We start from the raw sequence: 20,627 nt of genomic DNA, 5'->3' as shown, positions 1-20,627 counted from the left end.
AATTGAACCACAACCTCCTGATCCACAGGTCGATGCTCAACCACTGAGCCACACTGGCCAGCTAGCTGGGCAAGCCTTCTGTCCTTTAGATTTGGGGGCAAGATTCTTTGAGTATGGAGTGTTCCTTTGGTTTGATTCTCCCAACTGTAAAATGAGGACACCACCCTATTCTGAAAAGGCTGATGTGAGGGTTGAAAAGATGATGCTTAGTGAATGCCTCTCCTACGGCTAATGCTTAATAAACGGGAGCTGTTAGGTACCCAGCAGGACACACAGACAACTAACCAGCACCGTGTTTTCTCTGCTTTGGACACTTCTGGTTCCAAGGAGCCTGGCCTCAGGCTGCAGAACATCAGAGCCTGTCAACTTCGGGAGGGAGGGAAGGAGGGGTATGCGGGGGGGGGGGGGGGGGGGGCACTGCCTTGCCTCCACCTTGCCTGCGCCATCTGGAAAGGGGCAGAGTTGCACAGTTGCCTAGTAACACCTCTGGGAATCCAGGAAGTTAACTTTTTGGAAGCTTTGGAGGAAAGGAAAGGTGGGGTCTGGTATTTTGGATTTTCAGCTGACTTATGCCAAGTGGGTCTGTCCGTAGGTCTCAGGGAATTTTTTAAAATGTAGCTCTGGCCCCCGGGTAGCTCAGTTTGTTAGAGGTTTATTTTTTTTTTTTGTTTTAATATATTTTATTGATTTTTTACAGAGAGGAAGGGAGAGGGAGAGTTAGAAACATCAATCAGCTGCCTCCTGCACACCTCCTACTGGGGATGTGTCAGCAACCAAGGGACATGCCCTTGACCAGAATCGAACCTGAGACCCTTGAGCCCGCAGGCCAATGCTCTATCCACTGAGCCAAACCTGCCAGGGCCGTTAGACTTCCTGATATGTCAAAGTTATGGCTTTAATCCCAGGTCAGGGCACATGCAGGAATCAACCAATAAATGTATTCTCTCTCTCTCTCTCTTTTTTTCTCTCTCTCCTTTCCTCTCTCTTCATATCAATCAATTGATAATTTTTAAAAAAATATATTTTATTGATTTTTTTACAGAGAGGTAGGGAGAGGGATAGAGAGCTAGAAACATCGATGAGAGAGAAACATCGACCAGCTGCCTCCTGCACACCCCCTACTGGGGATGTCCCCGCAACCAGTGTACTGGGGATGTCCCCGCAACCAATGTACATGCCCTTGACCGGAATCGAACCCGGAACCCCTCACTCCGCAGGCAGACGCTCTACCCACTGAGCTAAACCAGTTTCGACCAATTGATAATTTTTTTAAGTGCAACATAGTCATAAGATTCAAAATTCAAAATGTATAGCAGGGCAAAGAATGAAACATCATCTCCCTGTACCCCGCCCTCTCATTTCTCATCACCCAGGCCCTCCCCCCCAGAGATGGCAGAGTTATCACCTTCATAAAAGTCCTTCTGTTAAGTCCTTGAGTTCGAGACATACAGGGAAATACGTGAAGGTGTGTCTTTTTCTCCCCCCTCCTAGACACATGGTGAACATGCTAACTCCGTGGTTTAGGACTTTATGTTTCACTTCACCACAGCTCCGCTCTCCTACTGTGTTGTTTGTTGCAGAGCATTCCAGAAGCCTGAAGTGAGGCTGTTCCCGATCTTTTGCTGTCGCGAAGTTGCAGTGAATTGCCTTGTGTAGGAATCGTCTCACAGTGGAGCAGTGAATCTGCAGGATAAATTCCTCGAAGGGGAATTTCTGGGTCAAAAGAACGTGTTTTTCTACTTTTGATATATGTTACTATAGCTAAACTAGAGGCGTGGTGCATGAAATCCGTACACAGGTGGGGTCCCTAGGCCTGGCCAGTGATCAGGGCCAATCAGGGCCTTCTGTCTGCCGGCCGGGGAGTTCCTTTGTTCCGTGCCACCCCCTGGTGGTCAGCACATGTCATAGGGAGTGATCGGACTCTCCTGGTCAAACTCCTGAGGACACTTTGCATAGTAGGCTTTTATAGATAGAGAAGATAGATTGCCCCCACAAGATTATATCCATTGAAAGCTGCAAGAGGCTGTATCCGTTGAAGCTGTAGGGACCTCTCTTCACACCCTTTCCCAAGTAGTGTTTCCAAATTTCTGGACCTGATGGGTGAAGAAGAAGAAGAAGAAGAAGAAGAAGAAGAAGAAGAAGAAGAAGAAGAAGAGCAGGAGGAGGAGGAGGAGGAAGAGAAGGAGGAAGAAGGGTATTTCGAGGTACCTCTGATTTGTATTTGTGTTTTGAAGCTCCTCTGGCTCATTTAGCTCCACTGTTTCTAGGAACTATACCACCTGGTGCAACATCCTGTTAGAACACTCTGCTCCATGCCCTGACCAGTGTGGCTCAGTGGATAGAGCGTTGGCCTGCGGACTGAAGGGTCCCAGGTTCGATTCTGGCCAAGGACATGAACCTTGGTTGGGGGCACATTCCCAGTGGGAGGTGTGCAGGAGGCAGCTGATTGATGTTTCTCTCTCATCAATGTTTCTAACTCCCTATCCCTCTCTCTTCCTCTCTGTAAAAAGTCAATAAAAAATATTAAAAAAAAGAACACTTTGCTCCGGCCTAGTGTTTGGGTTTGTCGCTCTGCTTACAGGGTGTGGGCTGCTGATACACCCAGAACACTCTTCCTGCAGGCATCCTGTTCCTTCTCTCTTTTTTTGTTAATCCTCATCCAAGGATATTTTCCATAGATTTTTTTTTTTTTTTAAGAGAGAGAGAGTGGGAGGGATGGAGTGGTGGGGGAGAGGGGGGAGAGAGAGAGAGAGAGAGAGAGAGAGAGAGAGAGAGAGAGAGAGAGGCATTGATTGATGTAAGAGAAACACATCAATTGGTTGCTCCCACACATGCCTGATTGGGGCGCAGGATCAAACCTGCAACCAAGATAAGTGCCCTTAACCGGGAATCAGACCCATGACCCTTCAGTGTGAGGGCCTATGCTCTAACCACTGAGCACAGCAGCCAGGGCTCCTGTCCCTCCTCACTGGCCATCCAGTCACTTATTCATTCTGTGTGTTGGGGTTTGGCTAACGCCCAATTTCAATAAGAGAATTTTCATTTTTGTTTTCCATACTGTTTTGGGGTAATTTCTGGGGGTGAAGACAGGAAAAAGATGACCCTTTTGTCCTCAAATGGAAAATTCTAAAACAAAGAGGCAGGCATTCTCATCACCCATTTTATAGATGTGAACACTGAGACTTAGGCTGGTTATCCCTGTGAGAAAGTGATCCCGTCGTCCTGGTTCCAGCTATAACTCAGTTTCCTCATGACCTGAGGCAAATCACTTCTCTCAGGTCTCAGCTTGCCGACCTGTGAAAACCAGGACACTGGGACTTACAAAATGTCTGAGGAGGAGCCCAAAGAGGTCATTGTGCGGGTCTTCCACCAGAGTCCTCAGCTTTTTACCGCTATTGACATCATTGGGTTATGCCTGAGATGTATTTATTTATTTATTTTAATTGATTTTTTTTTTTTTTTTTTGAGAGAGAGAGAGAGAGAGAGGAAGGGGGAGAGATAGAAACATCGATGCATCAACATTGATGGAGGCTGCCTCCTGCATGTCCGGCTGGGGATCAAGCCGAAAACCCAGGCATGTGCCCTGACCGGAAATCAAACCCGGGACCTCTTGATATCTTGATCCATGGGTCGATGCTCAACCGCTGAGCACGTTGCCCTGGCTGAGATTTACTTTGTTAAGAGGGGAGCTAATGGAAAGAAAAATTAAAGGAAAATCACTGTATTATCTCAGATGCTGCAAACTCATGAGCCACAGGCTGAGAGTGGCCTGACCACAACATGGTTCTGTGGTCGAACGTGGACCTAAGAACCAGGAAGTTTGATTCCCAGTCAGGGCACATGCCCAGGACGATCGATGATTCTCTCTATCATTGATGTTTCTATTTCCCGCTCCCTCTCCCTTCCTCTCTGAAATTTAAAAAAAAAAAAAAAAAGCCGAAACCGGTTTGGCTCGGTGGATAGAGTGTCCGCCTGCGGACTGAAAGGTCCCAATTCTGGTTAAGGGCATGTACATTGGTTGTGGGCACATCCCCAGTGGGGGGGGGGGTGCAGGAGGCAGCTGGTCGATGATTCTCTCATTGATGTTTCTAGTTTTCTATCCCTCTCCCTTTCTCTCTGTAAAAAATCAATAAAATATATATTTTTAAAGTTTTAAGAAAAGAAAGTGGGCCTTAGCCAGTTTGGCTCAGTGGATAGAGCATTGGCCTGTGGACTAAAGGTTCGATTCCGGTCAAGGGCACAGGGTTGCAGGCTCGATCCTCACTGTGGGGTATGCAGGAGGCAGCCAATCAATGATTCTCTCTCATCATTGATTTTTCTATCTCTCTCTCTCTATCTCTGAAATCAATAAAAAAAAAATTTTTTTAAAAAGTAGCCTGATCACATATTTCATTTAATTCACAAAGTATGTTTTTTAAAAATATATTTTATTGATTTTTTGCAGAGAGGAAGGGAGAGAGATAGTTAGAAACATTAATGAGAGAGAAACATTGACTAGCTGCCTCCTGCTTGACCCCTAATGCGGATCGAGCCAGCAACCCAGGCATGTGCCTTTGACTGGGACCCTTCATTCTATCCAATGAGCTAAACCAGTTAGGACATAAATTTATTGATTTTAGAGTGTGAGAGTGAGCTCGAGAGCAACATCGATTTGTTGTTCCATTTATGTGTGCCTTCATCAGTTGGTTCGTGTACTGGAACCTAACCCTCAACCTTGCTGTATGGGGATGACTTTTTTAAAAAATATTTTTATTGCCGGGACCGGTTTAGCTCAATGGATAGAGCGTCAGCTTGGGGACTGAAGGGACCCGGGTTCGATTCCAGTCAAGGGCATGTACCTTGGTTGCGGGCATATCCCCAGTAGGGGGTGTGCAAGAGGCAACTGATCGATGACTCTCTCTCATCGATGTTTCTAACTCTCTATCTCTCTCCCTTCCTCTCTGTACAAAATCAATAAAATATATTAAAAAAATATTTTTATTGATTTTTTACAGAGAGGAAGGGAGAGAGCTAGAGCTAGAAAAGTAGATGAGAGAGAAACATCGACCAGCTGCCTCTTGCACACCCCCCACCGGGGATGTGCCCGCAACCAACGTACATGCCCTTGACCGGAATCGAACCTCGGACCCCTCAGTCGGCAGACCAATGCTCTATCCACTGAGCCAAACCGGTTTCGGCTGGGGATGACTTTCTAACCAACTGAGCTACCTGGCTAGGGCCGGCATAGGCCAGTTTTGCTGGGTTTTGTACTTTATACAAAGAAAATCACACTGCCTGTCCTATTTTGTGTCTTGTGTCTTTTACTCAACATTAAGTTTGCAGGCTGCATTCACATCATGGCAAGTAGCTGTAGTTCATTTGTTTCATTGTCCTAGTGTATCAGTATTCATTTGACCACTGATAGACATTAGTATTTTTCCAGGTTCTGGCTTTAGGAATTTCGCCGATATGCACGTATATGCACGTTCTAGCGCACACTAATCACACACACACACACACACACACACACACACACACACACACCGTGGGGCAACAGTCGGTTTCCAGTTGTGAGTACGGACACAGTTTATTCTTGTGTTGTTTTCCACACCTATTATTTTTTCCGTAGGGACAACGGTAAACTGACTCTTGCCCCACCCTGCGTTGGTGCTCAGTCAGCATCCAGTTCCGCCCACGAGGTGAGGCAGGTTCCCAGGGTGACTGTACCCCCGGACCTCCGCTAACTACTGGGAATTCCAGTCCATTTCCACACGCCTGGCTTTCCCCGAGTTATTCCCGACAGGGCCCCACAGGCATGGGGTTGGGGTTTGGGACTCCAGTGCCTTCCACAGCCTCTTTGAACTCACCCTTCTCTCCTCGCCAGGGTACCTGCTTTTCTCTCTTTGTCTTTGTCATTTACTTTTTTAATTTTTTTTTATTGATTTTTTACAGAGAGGAAGGGAGAGGGATAGAGAGTTAGAAACATCGATGAGGAGAATCATCGATCAGGTGCCTCTTGCACACTCCTTACTGGGAATATGCCCGCAACCAAGGTACATGCCCTTGACCGGAATCAAACCCAGGACCCTTCAGTCCGCAGGCCGACGCTCTATCCACTGAGCCAAACCGGTTTAGGCTCTTTGTCATTCTTGTTGGGAATCCTTTCGTTCAGCCCCACGAGGCTCTTTGGCCCCTTGAGTTGTTACCAAGGCCCGCTTTGGAGGACTCTGGTTAAGTGAATAACAATGTACCTACCTATACAGTTTAAGTTTAAAAATGTGGCTCTCCAAAGAAATGCCACTCATCGTCCTGTTGCTATTTGGCTCTGTGGACTGATGAGTGTGCCGACCACTGCTTTAGTTCCATGTTCCCTTACTCCTCCAGGCTGAGACCTGGAGGTGGGGCAGGAGTTAGCCAGACGTGGAGGGGGTGGGAGTGGGGGGGGGGACTAGAGAACATTCCAGGCTGGGGAGAGGCCAGGTCACATCTCAGTCTTCTGGAGGCCTAAGGGAAAAAGAAGAGAAGTTGTCGGCCCGGCCACGGAGGGGGTTTGGGGAAAGACGGGGGGCGGGCGGCGGGGGTCTCGGGCCGGCAGACCGCAGGGTCCGGGAGCGCACAGCCGGCTCCCCGCCCCCTCCGCCCCGGGGGGAGCCGGCGGGCCCGGGAAGCGGTGTTGATTGGCGGGAGGAGAAAGGGATGGGGCGGGGGAGGGGACGGAGGTGTGTGTCCCTCTGTCATGTAAATCGCCCCCGCAGGCAGGGCGGCTCCGGCCCATTTAAACCTCCCGCACCTGGGCGGGCCCGGAGCTCCGCGCCTTCCCGCCGCCGCCTCGCGATCGGCTCCCTCCGCGGCCCGCAGCATGGCCCCCAAGCGCCCGGCCCCGCCGCCGCCGGCCAAGAAGCCCCGCGCCGCCCCGGCGCCCAAGCCCGAGCGGAAGCCGGCCGCCCCGGACGTGCCCAAGGGAGGTGGGTCCTGCGCCCGCGCCGCGGGCGGGAGGCTTTGCAAAGTGGGTTTTGGCTTCCACGTGACCCCCCCCCCCCCGCTGGTCTCTCTCGGTGGTTCCGGGGTGCGGGCTCCGATCCCCCGGGAGGGGGTTGTTGGGAGCGTGGGGGTGAGTGGAGGAGGTCTGGGTGCAGGAGAAGCCGGAGGGGGAGACGGGGCGCCCCGGAGCACGTGCGCGCCCCCCTGCCCCCAGCCACTCCCGGCCCGGCCCCCCGGCTTCCGGGACCCCCGTCTGGGGGTGCAGCGCCGCCGGCCCGCCTGAGCCCGGGGGAGCCCCGTGGGGTCCTTCAGCCCCCGGGGTCCTACCTCCAAAATCCCGCCTGTCCCTCCACCTCGCTCCCCAGCTCTGCGCCGCCCGCCCACATTCTGGTCTCCTCCTCCTCTTCCTCCCCCCCCGCCCCGCCTCCAGCCTCCTCCTCCTCATCCTCTTCCTCCCCCTCACCCCCCGCTTCCAGCTTCTTCCTCCTCCTCTTCCTCCTCCCCCGCTTCCAGCCTCCCCCTCCCTCCCAGCCGCACGAAGCCGGTCACGTGACCCCGGGCTTAAAACCCTTCCTCTTCCTCGCCTCCCCATTGCCCCAGGTACAGACTGAGATCTGCAGGGCCTTCCCCCCGGGCCCCACCCCCGGCCCCCACCAGCGCCCTCTCCAGGCTCCAGCCCCCTCCTGCACCGCTCGCCTCCGTTCACCTCCTGGGGCTCTGCTCTCTCCCCTGGGACCCCGACCCCCACTTGTTCTCGGCAGGATCCCTCACCTCTCCTACCTGTGCGGGCCTCCGGGCCAACAGTCACTGCGGACCCGCACGCGTCCTCCGCCGACCTGCGGCTGCTGGGCTAGGAGTGCCCCCTCCGCCCCGGCAGCTCCTGGGGTCACCGGCGTGGCCCTGACATCAGTACTTTGTAGTTTGGATTTCAAGTCCCCCCCCCCACCACCACCATGAACCCCTAACTTGGAGGTGTGGCTGCTGCGTTTTGCAGGCTCACAGCTCCGAGCCAGGCACAGAGTGGCTTGTCCCGGTGATGAGGCCTCCCTGCCGGAGTGGGGATGTGGGGGCCTTCGTGGGGGCGGGTTTGGATAGGTGGAAGGCAGGCGGGATGGCACTGTCCTGGGAAAGTGTGGCCGCGGGCCCGGGGAAGGGGCTAGGCTAGGGGTCTGAGAATCCTCCTGGTTTGCAGACCTGGCTGAGGTGGAAGGAGCCAGAGTCCGCATCCACGGGTTCTGGGGGTGTGCTGGGGGGCGTGCCCAGCTTGGCTTCCCTGGGCAAGGTCCCGGGGCACGCAGACCTCCTCCCCAGCTGATGGCCCCCGTGTGGCAAAGCTGGAGCCAGGGTTTGACGCCTGGCTGTACCTGGCTGTGACCTTGTTGGGCGAGTGAAGGAACCGGCGTGTTTCTTTTCTCTTGTGTAAAATGGGCTCAACATGTACCCGAGGTGGCTTGAATAGAAGTAAACCACGTAGGACCCCGATTGGCACCCAAACTGGGCTCTGGAGATGGGTAAGCTCCCCCCACGCCTGTGAGCAGCAAAGTGTAGACAAGGGTTCCTGGCCTCCTTCCGCTTAGCTTCTGGGAGCGTTCACAGGACCACGCGGTGTGCACCGCTGTCCTTCTGAGGTTCGTCCAGACCTGGCCAGGGATCTGCCAGGCACTGTGCTGCGAAGCCCTTCTCTCCCCATCAGCCCTCACAGCAGCGGCAGCGGGGGCAACATATTGGAGAACAGGAAAAAGAGGCTCAGAAATGGGTGTGTACGTGTTGGAGGCCATCCTAGCTCAGGTTTCCTCTTCATCCTGGGACACTGCTGCGCTGTTGGGAACCCCAACATCTGTTCCAATGCTTAAGCCATGGGGTTCTCCTTCAAAGAAACGGGAGGAGAGGAGAGGGAGGGGTTCTGAGGGCGGCCCAGGAGAGAGCTGGAGACCACAGTGAATGATAGCGCAGTGGGTGAGTTCTCTCTCGGTGTGTCCAATGCCGCTCCCTTATTTACTGAAACGTTTGCCCTTTTGCTTTCTCTTCCACTTCCTAGTGTGTGATCTTGCATTCATCAAAAAAAAATTTTTTTCCCTGTTGTATTGAATTTTGGGTGACGCTGGTTAACAAAATTATACGCTTCAGCTTTGCAAGCGTCTGGAGTGCGGTGATGAGGTCAGGAGGAGGAGCAGGTGCTCCGGGGCTGGGGGTGTGGAAGGCCCATGGAGCCTCTGCAGATGCCTGGGGAACAGTGCCTCGGCCGCGCAGGGATGCTGCGGGTCCCCGTACCCGCCTCGGAGCAGGGTGTGTAGCTGCAGCCCTCGGCACAGTTTCAGAATGTTTCATCCCATTTGTAGGTCGTGAAGTCATTTTAGTGAAGCGCACCCTGATCTAAAGAAAAGAAAAATAGGAGATTAAGGGTCACATCACACACTTAGGGTAAAGCATTGTTTAGTGTGCATTTGTGCCCTGGGTTTTTTATGTCAAATGTGCCTGTACTGTATAGGTCATGCCCCAAATGGGAAAACTGTCAGAGTAGGCGCTTGCTGTCCACTAGCCTGAACTAGAATCTTGGCTCTGCCACTTGCATAGAAAAGTTGAGTTTGTCTGTGCAATAAGGATATTGATAACCTACCTTGTGTGTCATGACGATTGAATGAGAAAATGTATGTGCTTACAACAAGCCCGTGGGCCATGGGCCACGCTTCAGCAATGCGCTAGAGCCTGGTATTTCTTTCCAACTCAGTACCATCACAAAGGTGGCAGGAAACTGGCCATCGTGAGAGTATGTATGCACCACCAAAACCAGCAACTGCTGCAAATCAGGGGTTTTGGTGGTGTTTTTTCCTTCTCTTCTGGGATCTTGTTTGCAAACATTTAATAATACTTCTTTTTCGCCTGTGCAATTGGGATAGAAATGGATTGAGCTGGACTCGATTGAGATTCAGGTTTGGAGGGGAAGGATTAGATGAATTTCTGGCTTTTTGGGGAAAGTCCTCAGAAGATATTTGTATTCTGTATCCATGGATTGGATGCCAATTACTTAACATTTATTGATCGCTCACCACGGACTAAAGAAAGACACTGTGTTTGCAGGAAGGCAAATGACCCAATCTCAAATTCTGGTTACAATTGCCCAGGGAAGCTTTTTAAGGTCCTTGTCTAGGGGCCTTGGAGGGAGGAGCATTACCTAGAAAGCTTTATTTTAACCGGAATGCCTTGGCCCTGCTTAATGGTTCAAGACCTGGCCTAAAGCAGGCCTTTGTTGGCCTATCATCGGGCAAGATAAATTTTAACACCTTTCTCTACCCCATTTGGTCAATTGTGTGGCCTTAATGAATTACACACTGCACTTGTCCAGGACCGGCCCTTTCTTGCAAGCATCAGGCACAGAGTTGGACCAAAAAGGACACTTACTGCCTTCAGAGGACTTCCACTTCAGTTCGGCCCTGTTTAAATGTTACCACTGACCCAGTCCCATTTGTCAGACTTCTTTGCATTTGATCATTCATAACAAATTGGTTGAGAGGGGAAGTGACTTGCCCAAGGGCACACAGCCCGCTGGGCAGAGCTTGCACTAAAAGCCAGGAAAAGGCCATGTGAGTGAACTGGACAGCTTGGGGCGCTTTGCAAAGCCTGAGTGAGTAAAAATAGCCTTTTCCCCATCTGGAAGATAGGATGGAGGCGCTGCCTCCTGTCCCCCACGGGGGGATGCCCTGGCACATCGCCCAAGGCGCAGAAAGAACCTGGGGTGGGTTATTTCTTGATCCCAATGCTACTACGAGGCCTGCACTTTTGGGGGGCTGCGAACTCCCCTCCGCCCGGCGGAGAAGGGAAACCGCTTCGCCACCACGTGATGCGCTCATCCCGGGAGCCTGCGCGCGGCGCCGCGAGGCCCCGCCCCTGCCCGCCGTAGCGCGCAAATGTCCCGGGTCGGGCCTGAGAAGGGGAAAGCGGGGGAGGGGCGCGCGGCGCGGGGGGCCGGCCCCGTACGTCGCCGCGTTCCTTCCTCCCGCCTCTCCGCCAGGCCCTGTGTCTCCGCGCCGAGGCCCCGCCCTCTCGCCCCGGCGCCGCAGCCAATGGCCGGGCGGCGCGAGCCCCTCCGGCCGGGGGCGGGGCTTGCGCGCGGGCCTGGCGCGCCTGCGCCCTGCCGCCCGCCCCTCGCGGAGAGGAGGAGGTGGAGGAGGAGGCGACTCGGGGAGAACGAGCAGCGAGCTGGATCGCGGAGCGTGAGTGAAGGAGCCCGGCCGCCTGCCCGCCCGCCGCCGCCTCCCCTCCGTAAGCAGGAGCCCGGGCCGGGCCCGGCACGCCGCCGCAGCCTCTCCCTCGTCGCCAGGCCGCGAGGGCAGCGCGCGCGAGGCAGGGGGAGGGAGAACGAGCGGCGCGGGAGGAGGCGGCCGGACCGAGCGAGCGCCCGCGCGCGTGTGGCGTGAGGGGAAGCCGCTGCCCGCCCCCTTCGCCGTCCCTGCGCTCCCCCTCCCCGCTCCCCCCCCGACCGCGGAGCAGCACCATGTCGGCGCCGGCGGCCAAAGTCAGTAAAAAGGAGCTCAACTCCAACCACGACGGGGCCGACGAGACCTCAGGTGAGGAGCAGGCGAGGCGGGGGCCGGCCCGCGCCGCCATCTTCGCCGCCCGCCCGGCCCGCAGGCCGCCGGTGGGGCCCGGGGGGCGCTGGGCGGCCGGGCCGGCGCGCGCCTCGGCGCCCTTTTTGTGCGCGCGGGGCCGGGCCGGGGTGGCGCCGCGGCGGCGGACGGCGCTGCGAGGCGGGGGCGCTGCGGCCTGCTCGGCGCGGGCGGAGGAGACCCCCCCTTCCTCTCCCCCCTCCCTCGCTCTCCTCCCCCTCCCTCCCTCCCGAGAAGCCTCTCTTTATTGTGCTCCGCCATGATGCCTCGCTCCCATCAGCCGCCGCCGCCGCCACATGGTGCGGCCGGACGCGGCCCCGCGCCCGGGCCTCCGCGCGGCTCCCTCTCGGCGCGGCCCGCCGCCGGCGGCCCCGCACCCCCGCCCGCAGGCCGGCCCCCCGCCTCGCCCGGGCCGGGCCGGGGGCGCGGGGGGACACGCGGCCGGCCGCCCGGAGGATGCTGCTGTCGCCCCGGGCGCTCCCCACGTGGGGCGGCCACCGGGCCGCGGCCGCGCGCCGAGCGACCTGGCGCGGCGGGCAGGGAGCTGGAGGGGCTTTGCGATGGCTCCTAGGAAGCCGCCGGCTTCCCCGGGAAGGCTTTCCCGGCGGGGGGCTGCAAAGCCCGGGATGGTCACCGGAAATGAGCCGCGCGCCTCCAGGACCCTTCACGCCCACTTAGTTGGTCGGCTTTGCAGCCTTTTGCCGGACAAAAGGGCACCTTTCCCATAGCACACCTCCTCCTCTTCCTTCCGTGGCTCCTAGTTTTCTGCTTTCAAGCCTGACTCCCTGTAAGTGTTGGGCCATCTTGAGATCAGCCCGCCTGAAATTGGGTTGGAGGGGTGAGAAAGATCAGAGACGAATCTTGGGGTCTAAAGAGGAAAAGTGCAGTGTTTACGATGGTCCAGGTCTGGGGGCCCTTTCCTGTCTCTGTAGGGTTGTCTTGTTTCGGTTGTAGCTACTGAGCGATATTTTCAGCTTTCTAGACAGAGTGTGGTTCCACCCATGGATCCGTGGTGTCCTGATTTTTGTTAATGTCATGGGTTGCTTTCCACAGTTTACTTAGCAGCTGGTATTAGTATATTGCAGGTATATAATGTGATAAATAATAAACACTTAAAGAATTGCTGAATAAGGTTTATTCCTTGTCTTTTGTAATAGAAACTAACAATTTAGTCTCTTTTTGTAATGTAACTGCTAAAAAGTGCTACGCTACAAGTATTTTGAATACCTAACAGATAGCAAGATTTGTGAATAATGTTTGAATTTGTCAGCTACTTGCATGAACACGTGGAGGGCATGCCTTGCAGGCAAGTGTGTGTGTGTGTGAGTGTGTGTGTGTTGTAACAAATAGCTTTATTGTATAACTCACAGACAGTGCTCACATCAGAAAAGCTAGATAAATGCATCTTCTAATTAGTATTGAGTTTTATGCATATTTTTCTTGCAGAAAAAGAACAGCAAGAAGCGATTGAACATATTGATGAAGTACAAAATGAAATAGACAGGTAAGGTTTTTCTTAATTTCCAGACATTTTCTGAAATACATCTTATGGTATGGAGATCTGTGAAATTGGTCAAATCTCTATCCACTGGCTAAATGGAGATGGTTATGATAGTGGAAACATGAAGTCAGTGTTATTTTTCTGTGAAATATTGTAGTCAACAAAAAACTTTTGATGAAAGCACATTGTCTTTGTAAAGATTGGGTCTCCTTTTAAATGCTACAAGTTGTCTGAATTGCAGTGCATGGACTACTGACAGTTACGGCATCAGTGTTGCTCTGACTTGATTAGCAGTGTGTTCCCCCCCCCCCCCCCCTGATGTGCCTGAGGGACCCAGAATTGAAGTTAGCCTGGTAGTAATTGAAGTAAATGTACAATGCCACCAAAATGCTCGGTTTGGGCACCTAAACAGCTGCCCATTGAGTGCCTAACCCAGATCAAATTGCCAGCTTAGTTTTGACTTGATTTTAAGAGGGGTATAAAAATCTAGATGCTTCAGTTTATTATAAATGTGTACTTGGCTCTTTTCTAAAGCTAACAAGAGTATACATTCTGTAGTCTTCGCAATTTTTGTATTTGTCAGATACCATCATTGTCAACATGTCTTTTCATTTGCTTCAGACTTAATGAACAAGCCAGTGAGGAGATTTTGAAAGTAGAACAGAAATATAACAAACTCCGCCAACCATTTTTTCAGAAGAGGTCAGAATTGATCGCCAAAATCCCAAATTTTTGGGTAACAACATTTGTCAACCATCCACAAGGTATGTTACCAGCAGAGCATTACTGAAGAGTATAGGGTGCCCACTTGTTAAGGAGGAGAGGAACCTTGGCTTGAGGACTTGGTCCAACATGTTTGTTACACGTAGAAGTTGAAACACTGAGAGGGGAGGGTTATGATTAATGTTTTCTGTCTTTAGAAGATTCTGTATTCTAACTCAGGATTTGCCTTTAATTACTTGATAAAATGATGGTGCTAGCTCTGACACTCAGCCATTTGGTTTTCAGTTAATGGATTTATGAAACCAAGATGCTCACTAAATTAGGGAAAATTTTTAAGTGCTTTAACAAGCACTTGAGTTACTCAGTGCTTGTCTAATATTCATTTGGCTTATAATTTGCTGGTCTAGTGTCTGCACTGCTTGGGGAAGAGGATGAAGAGGCGCTGCATTATTTGACAAGAGTTGAAGTGACAGAATTTGAAGATATTAAATCAGGTTACAGAATAGATTTTGTGAGTATCAGTAACTCTTGTTTGCCACTGTGGATATTAACTTGGGCTTTGGTTAGAAGAGCTGATTTTATTGATTTCTAATCCTCTTATTACAGTATTTTGATGAAAATCCTTACTTCGAAAATAAAGTTCTCTCCAAAGAGTTTCATCTGAATGAGAGTGGTGATCCATCTTCAAAGTCCACTGAAATCAAATGGAAATCTGGAAAGGTATTTGAGAAATTGTTTGGCAAATATTTTGTATATTTTGGTTTCGTTGAATCATGTAACAATACTTTGTGCTTCGGTAATGTGTTATGCAAATCCTTAAAATACAAGAAAAATTCCAATCTGGCCGGGGAGGTTCAGTTGGTTGAACATTCTCCTGTGCATAGAAAGGTTGCCAGTTGGATTCTCCGTCAGGGCGTATACCTGGGTTGCAGGTTCAGACCCCCAGCAGGCATGTCTGGGAGGTAACTGATCACTTTATCACACGGATAGAGATGCACTCTTTCTCTCCCCTTCTCTTCTCTCCTCTTCTCTCTTTCAGCATGTCCTAGGAAGAGGATTAAAAAACAAACTACAGTGTGTTAAAGTCAAATATAATAATCTGGAGCTCTCATAATTTGTGCAGTACAAATTTTTATAGAAATGGACTAGTTTTGGTTTGTTTCTTAATTTGTGATTGAGCTCTTCCAATGGCATGCCAATACCAAAATACATTTCTTTCCACATTTAATTAGTAAATATCTTTTTTTTTTTTAATATATTTTTTTATTGATTTTTTTTTTTTTTTTTTACAGAGAGGAAGGGAGAGAGATAGAGAGTTAGAAACATTGATCAGCTGCCTCCTGCACACCCCCTACTGGGGATGTGCCCACAACCAAGGTGCATGCCCTTGACCGGAATCGAACCTGGGACCTTTCAGTCCTCAGGTTGACGCTCTATCCACTGAGCCAAACCAGTTTCGGCTAGGAAATATCTTTTAAATAACACTATGTTGGACTGTTTGTTAAAGTGGAACTAATTTTATGAAAAAGCCAAAAATTAGATGATGGTACTTTCAGGAAAACGTTGTCATACAAATTTGACAATAGTCTTTCCAGACCTAGAATTTTAGGGCCTTTTCTCTTTATATTTTGTAATTTCTCATATATGAGAATGATAGTTTGATAATATATTGATGTACATTTTTGTTGTCCTTTGGGTTAAACTCTTGCTCTTTGAATTATGGGAAACTTAGTTTTTGTAGAGAGCCTGCATCAAAAGTTTTTCCATCTTCATTTAGGATTTGACGAAACGTTCAAGTCAAACGCAGAATAAAGCCAGCAGGAAGAGACAGCATGAGGAACCCGAGAGCTTCTTCACCTGGTTTACTGACCATTCTGATGCAGGTGCGGATGAGTTAGGAGAAGTCATCAAAGATGACATTTGGCCAAATCCTTTACAGTACTACTTGGTGAGTTGAGTGGTCTACTATTCAAGGTTGCACTTGTCTTATTTGTTTGAAAATGAGTTTTTAACAATAACTCCTGGTTTTTTAAGGTTCCTGACATGGATGATGAAGAAGGAGAAGGAGAAGAAGATGATGATGATGATGAAGAGGAGGAAGGGTTGGAAGATATTGATGAAGAAGGGGATGAGGATGAAGGTGAAGAAGATGAAGATGATGATGAGGGGGAAGAAGGAGAGGTAAATCCAGGAAGATAACTTTAAACCATGTTATTTTAAACGTTATATATGTTGTAAAATGGAACTGAGGATTTATAGAAGAGATAAGCTATTTTGATGTATAAGATTGGGAGGAATTTTGATGAAATTGTATTGGTGATTTTTAACTAGCTCTGCTTTTGTGGTTAGTTTTTTATGACTACACAATCCTGTCCTTCCTTAACCAGTACTTTAATAAAAGTGGTATGGATAGTGCAGCTGGTCATATTTGGAATAACAAATTTACATGTTTTAGATTCACTATAAAACTCATATAGTCAGACTGTATTTTGGTTTGGATTATTTGGTCTGAAAGATGTCTAGTGATTTGGTTAGTGCTGAAAAATTAATTTATCTGGAATAAAATCACTGGTTCATTCAGCTAAGATTTGACCATAGGTTGTGATATATAGGTCCATAAAATTAGATTCTTCATAGTGTGCCATGTTCTGTGGAGTTCATCATGATTCCTATGAATGTTGGGAGTGACTTTAGGATTAACCCTAAAGATTAATTGCCTGTTTTTCTCCTTACAGGAAGATGAAGGAGAAGATGACTAATGAACACGATCGATTCCAACCTTTTTTAGTTTTCTCCAGTCCCTGGGAGCAAGTTGCAGTCTTTTTTTCCTTCCCCCCCCCCCCCCCCCCCCCCTTGTGCTCAGTCGCCCTGTTTTTGAGGTCTCTCTTTCTCTCCTTTACACCATGGTTCTCACCTTATTTGGGGGGATGTACCTTGAGCAGAATACAGTGGGAAAAGAATCTTTGCCCCTTTCTGTTCCAAATTCATTTTTATCCCTTCCTGTCTCAAGAAAAACTTAATGGAATCACCACCACGTGCTCTGTGGGAAAAAAGAAAAGCCTTCTGCTCCCTTCGCTCTGCTGGGAGCTGGAGGCTGCTAGGCCCCTGTGTAGTAGTGCATAGAATTCTAGCTTTTTCCCTCCTTTCTCTGTATATTGGGCTCAGAGATTACACTGTGTCTCTATGTGAATATGGACAGTTAGCATTTACCAACATGTATCTGTCTACTTTCTCTTGTTTAAAAAAAGAAAAAAAACTTTAAAAAAAGGGGGGGTTATAGAAGGTGAGCAAAGGGTGGGTTTGAGATGTCTGGGTGGGTTAAGTGGGCATTTTGACAACATGGCTTCTCCTTTGGCATGTTTAATTGTGATGTTTAACGGACATCCTTGCAGTCTAAGATGACACTTTTAAAATAAAATTCTCTCCTAATGATGACTTGAGCCCTGCCACTCGATGGGAGAATCAGCAGAACCTGTAGGATCTTATTCGGAATTGACATTTCTCTATTGTAATTTTGTTCCTGTTTATTTTTAAATTTTCTTTTTGTTTCACTGGAAAGAAAAGATGCTCAGTTTTAAACGTTAAAAGTGTACAAGTTGCTTTGTTACAATAAAACTAAATGTGTACACAAAGGATTTGATGCTTTTCTCTCAGCACAGATTTCAAGCTTGACTTGTATAACATATTGTCAAACTTTGTCAACTAAACTCCATATTTTTTGATACGCACTTTGCAGGATGATCTCAGGGCTATGTGGACTGAGTAAAGGGGTTTGAATCAATATATTGTCTCCATAGCTGGGAAACATCATGAGTACAGTTTGCTATCAGTGTCTGAAAATTTTCAAATATTTGGAATACCAGATTGCTCAAACTTAGTTCTGAGTATGTTGTATCTTTAATTTTGTATATCAAGTTGGCATTTTAAAAATGGGTCTATATTTACCTGGGTTATAATAACAGTGCCTGCCACCACCACCAGACAGACCTGGTGCTCTAATGCCGAGTTACACACGGGGCTATTGCTGGCCTGTCTTCATTGGCACTATAAAGGTGGCCCCGAAGACAGGCTTGCAGAGGAAGAAGTCCGTATTGGTGGTTAAGAAACTCAGGTTAGGAGTACTTTTGTCTCAAGTACCAGCTATTTAGCTTATTGTTCTCAAATGAGACCAGTCTGTGAATCTGGGTGACATGATGGACTCTGCTCTGCTAGATGCCATTGTGCATAGAACAACATTTTGAGAAGCTACCTAATGCCTAAGCTTTTTAACGCTGTAAAATATAGTAGCTGAAATTAAATGCCAGTTAATTTTTTCAGAGACGAATTAATGGGCAGCCTGGTCAAACTCAAAGCTATTTGATGTATAAAACTTTAAAAGTGGAACTATTCCATCAATAGGCAAAGTGTAATAAAACCTATCTAGATGGATAGTATGTAATTTCTGCGCAGGTCTCTGTTTAGTGAATTCATCACTGTATACTGGTCAGGAATCTTGCTCCAATAAAGATTTTTTGACTGGGGTCATTCTTGTTTTGTAGAGAAATGTTTCTTGCATTTGGATTTAGATGATAAGTTCTTGCCATATTTGATAGGCAAGTTTTTGCCATATTTGTGTTCATAGTGATAGGAAGTGGGGGAAATGTTAAATAGTTAAGCAGTAAGTATAGCACAGTTAACAGCTACATAAAAAGGTGTGTATAAGGCACATGGACAAAGGACTGTTAACTTGGAATATAGCAAGTTCGGGGTGGGGGAGGCGCGGGTGGAGTCACTTGAATATAATACACATCAGGGAAGCCTGTGGTTTTTTAACACCTTACCCAAATTTTTTTCTGTACTGGTGAGGTTGTGGTATGGTCAGGTTATATACATGAAATTGCATTTTATAATATTTTGTCGAATTAAAAAATAAGTCACTAAAGGTCATTTTCCTTTTATTGAGATTACCCCCTGCATGCAAAACTTGTAGCATGTTAGGCTGTGAGAAAGTGGCATTAGGGTCCTGGAAAATGGCTGCAGAGCAGCTGGCATGTTTTGTGCCCAATTGCAAAGAGAGTTGTTGGGTTGGCCCTTAGGTAAGTGTGTGTTGGAAAGTGCTAGGTGAAGGGCTCAAAGTTTCTTTGGTAAAAGGGCATTTCAAAAGAGCAAATGCTGTTGAGTTTCTCCCCAAATTGCTGTGCTCAGTTTAGGAGAGGAACTTAACCAATGAATCGGGGCATAGAAGATAGTAGCTTGTGATGTGTGTCTGCGTTAATTTGAAAACTTTGAGTATTCTATTTTAGAACAGCCCTCTAGTTGAGGTTAACATTGGTTTCTCCAATGATGCCCTGTTTTCTAAAAGATTATTGCCTGACCTTCGTAAACAGGCCCTCGCTAGCTCACGCAACTCTGGCTCTAAGATGTAGAGTTTAACTGGTCCATAGAGTACCCTGATCTTGGGTTAGCTGTTTGGCTATAAGAGGTATGACCTTTTGGGCTTTTAGAGGATTCCTGGCCAATTGTGTTTCCGAATTATCTGGCAGTCTTACCATTCTGCTTTATGGCACAAGTGGCTTCATGCTTTTTTTTTTTTTTCTTTTTTAAAAAAATATATTTTATTGATTTTTTACAGAGAGGAAGGAAGAGAGAGAGAGAGAACTAGAAACGTCGATGAGAGAGAAACACCGACCAGCTGCCTCCTGCACACCCCCTACCGGGGATGTGCCCGCAACCAACTTACATGCCCCTGACCAGAATCGAACCTGGGACCCCTCAGTCTGCAGACCGTCGCTCTACCACTGAGCCAAACCGATTTCGGTGGCTTCATGGTTTCTCTTGGTCCCAGAAACACTTGATTTTTCTGCCTTTTTTGTTATATTATTCTATGATTAATTTTTTGCTAATCTTGCCTAGCCGGTGTTGCTCCTCGACCATTGAACCAGGAGGCCATGTTCAGATTCCCAGTTTAGATCCCTGGTGGTGGGTGTGCAGAAGGCAATCACTCCGTGATTCTTTCATCATAGATGTTTCTCCCTCTTCCTCTCAGAAATCAATAAAGTGTGTTTTTAAAAAGGAGCACATCCTTTGAAAACAAAGGGGACATCTTTTTATATCCCTCACCCCAGCAGTAACCATTTCCTTTTGAATATCTGCCTTAGTTCACAAGTTTACCTTTTTAACAGGTCTGAAGGAAAAGACTGAAATTTTGTGATTAGAAGGATGTGCACTGGCTTGATGAGTTGGTGACTTGGTGTGCTCAGATACTACCCGAGGGAGGCAAGTCTAAGTGATGTTCCTTTCAGGCTGATAGTTACATATATGGTGGATGTTTAATGTGAACTTCCATTTTGCTAAGAATAAATGTTTCATGAATTCCCATCACTGTCATATCCAGTACAGCTAGCTGTCCGGTCAGACTCCCACCAGGTTTCCCCGTAGGTTTGCCCAGACGGGTTCATTAAAAAAGATGGATGGATTCTCCTTTCCCTTAGTGACAGGTGAGGCAGTGGAACAGTTCAAGGAAAATTTGGAAAATAAATGCCGGTTCTTTGACATAGTTCAGCTTTCTGGGTGCAGGAGTGAAGGAGTGGCCCTCGGGCTGGGAGCGGAACCGCCCTCCTGAAGGGAGTTGCTAGTTCAATTCATGGTTTTCCCACTCACCTACGAGCTGCAGTCTGAAGCTGATAGTCCTGACTTCCTAATGATGCTTAATTACATTCACCTCAGGGCAGTTGATGTAACAGCCCCCACTTAAAAGAACCTATTATGTAGAATCAGGGGCATAGAATGGGAGGGGATTGGTAATTCTCAGGGGGAAAGGGGTGTCTGTGTGGGGGTACGGAAAAGGCTAGACAAAAATA

General features: G+C 48.9%; 1 protein-coding gene across 2 annotated transcripts; it reads left to right on the top strand.

Moving 5' to 3' along the window:
* The first annotated feature begins 6,671 nt into the window (after positions 1–6,671).
* Positions 6,672–17,420, top strand: SET (SET nuclear proto-oncogene). 2 transcript variants are annotated; one of them, XM_084897912.1, is made up of 8 exons: positions 6,672–6,944; positions 13,011–13,068; positions 13,687–13,829; positions 14,196–14,299; positions 14,395–14,508; positions 15,566–15,736; positions 15,823–15,969; positions 16,524–17,420. In XM_084897912.1, the coding sequence occupies exons 1-8, from the start codon at positions 6,839–6,841 to the stop codon at positions 16,545–16,547; spliced, it is 867 nt and encodes a 288-aa protein (XP_084754038.1). In that variant the 5' UTR covers positions 6,672–6,838; the 3' UTR covers positions 16,548–17,420. The 2 variants fall into 2 exon arrangements, with proteins under 2 accessions (XP_084754038.1, XP_084754039.1); XM_084897913.1 differs by lacking the exon at positions 6,672–6,944 and adding an exon at positions 11,090–11,525.
* The last annotated feature ends 3,207 nt before the right edge of the window (positions 17,421–20,627 follow it).

Source organism: Pipistrellus hanaki (assembly GCF_964339955.1).
Source record: "Pipistrellus hanaki genome assembly, chromosome: 11".
In the NCBI taxonomy this organism is placed as follows: domain Eukaryota; kingdom Metazoa; phylum Chordata; class Mammalia; order Chiroptera; family Vespertilionidae; genus Pipistrellus; species Pipistrellus hanaki.
The sequence above is the reverse complement of the archived record's forward strand: the minus strand, read 5'-3'. Positions and strand labels throughout refer to the sequence as shown.

Bases quoted from the DNA above. Each gene is read 5' to 3' on its own strand.
- SET (XM_084897912.1), top strand. From the start codon at position 6,839: ATGGCCCCCAAGCGCCCGGCCCCGCCGCCGCCGGCCAAGAAGCCCCGC. The intron at 6,945-13,010 runs GTGGGTCCTGCG...TTTTTCTTGCAG, and splicing joins CCCGGACGTGCCCAAGGGAG to AAAAAGAACAGCAAGAAGCG. The intron at 15,737-15,822 runs GTGAGTTGAGTG...TGGTTTTTTAAG, and splicing joins ATCCTTTACAGTACTACTTG to GTTCCTGACATGGATGATGA.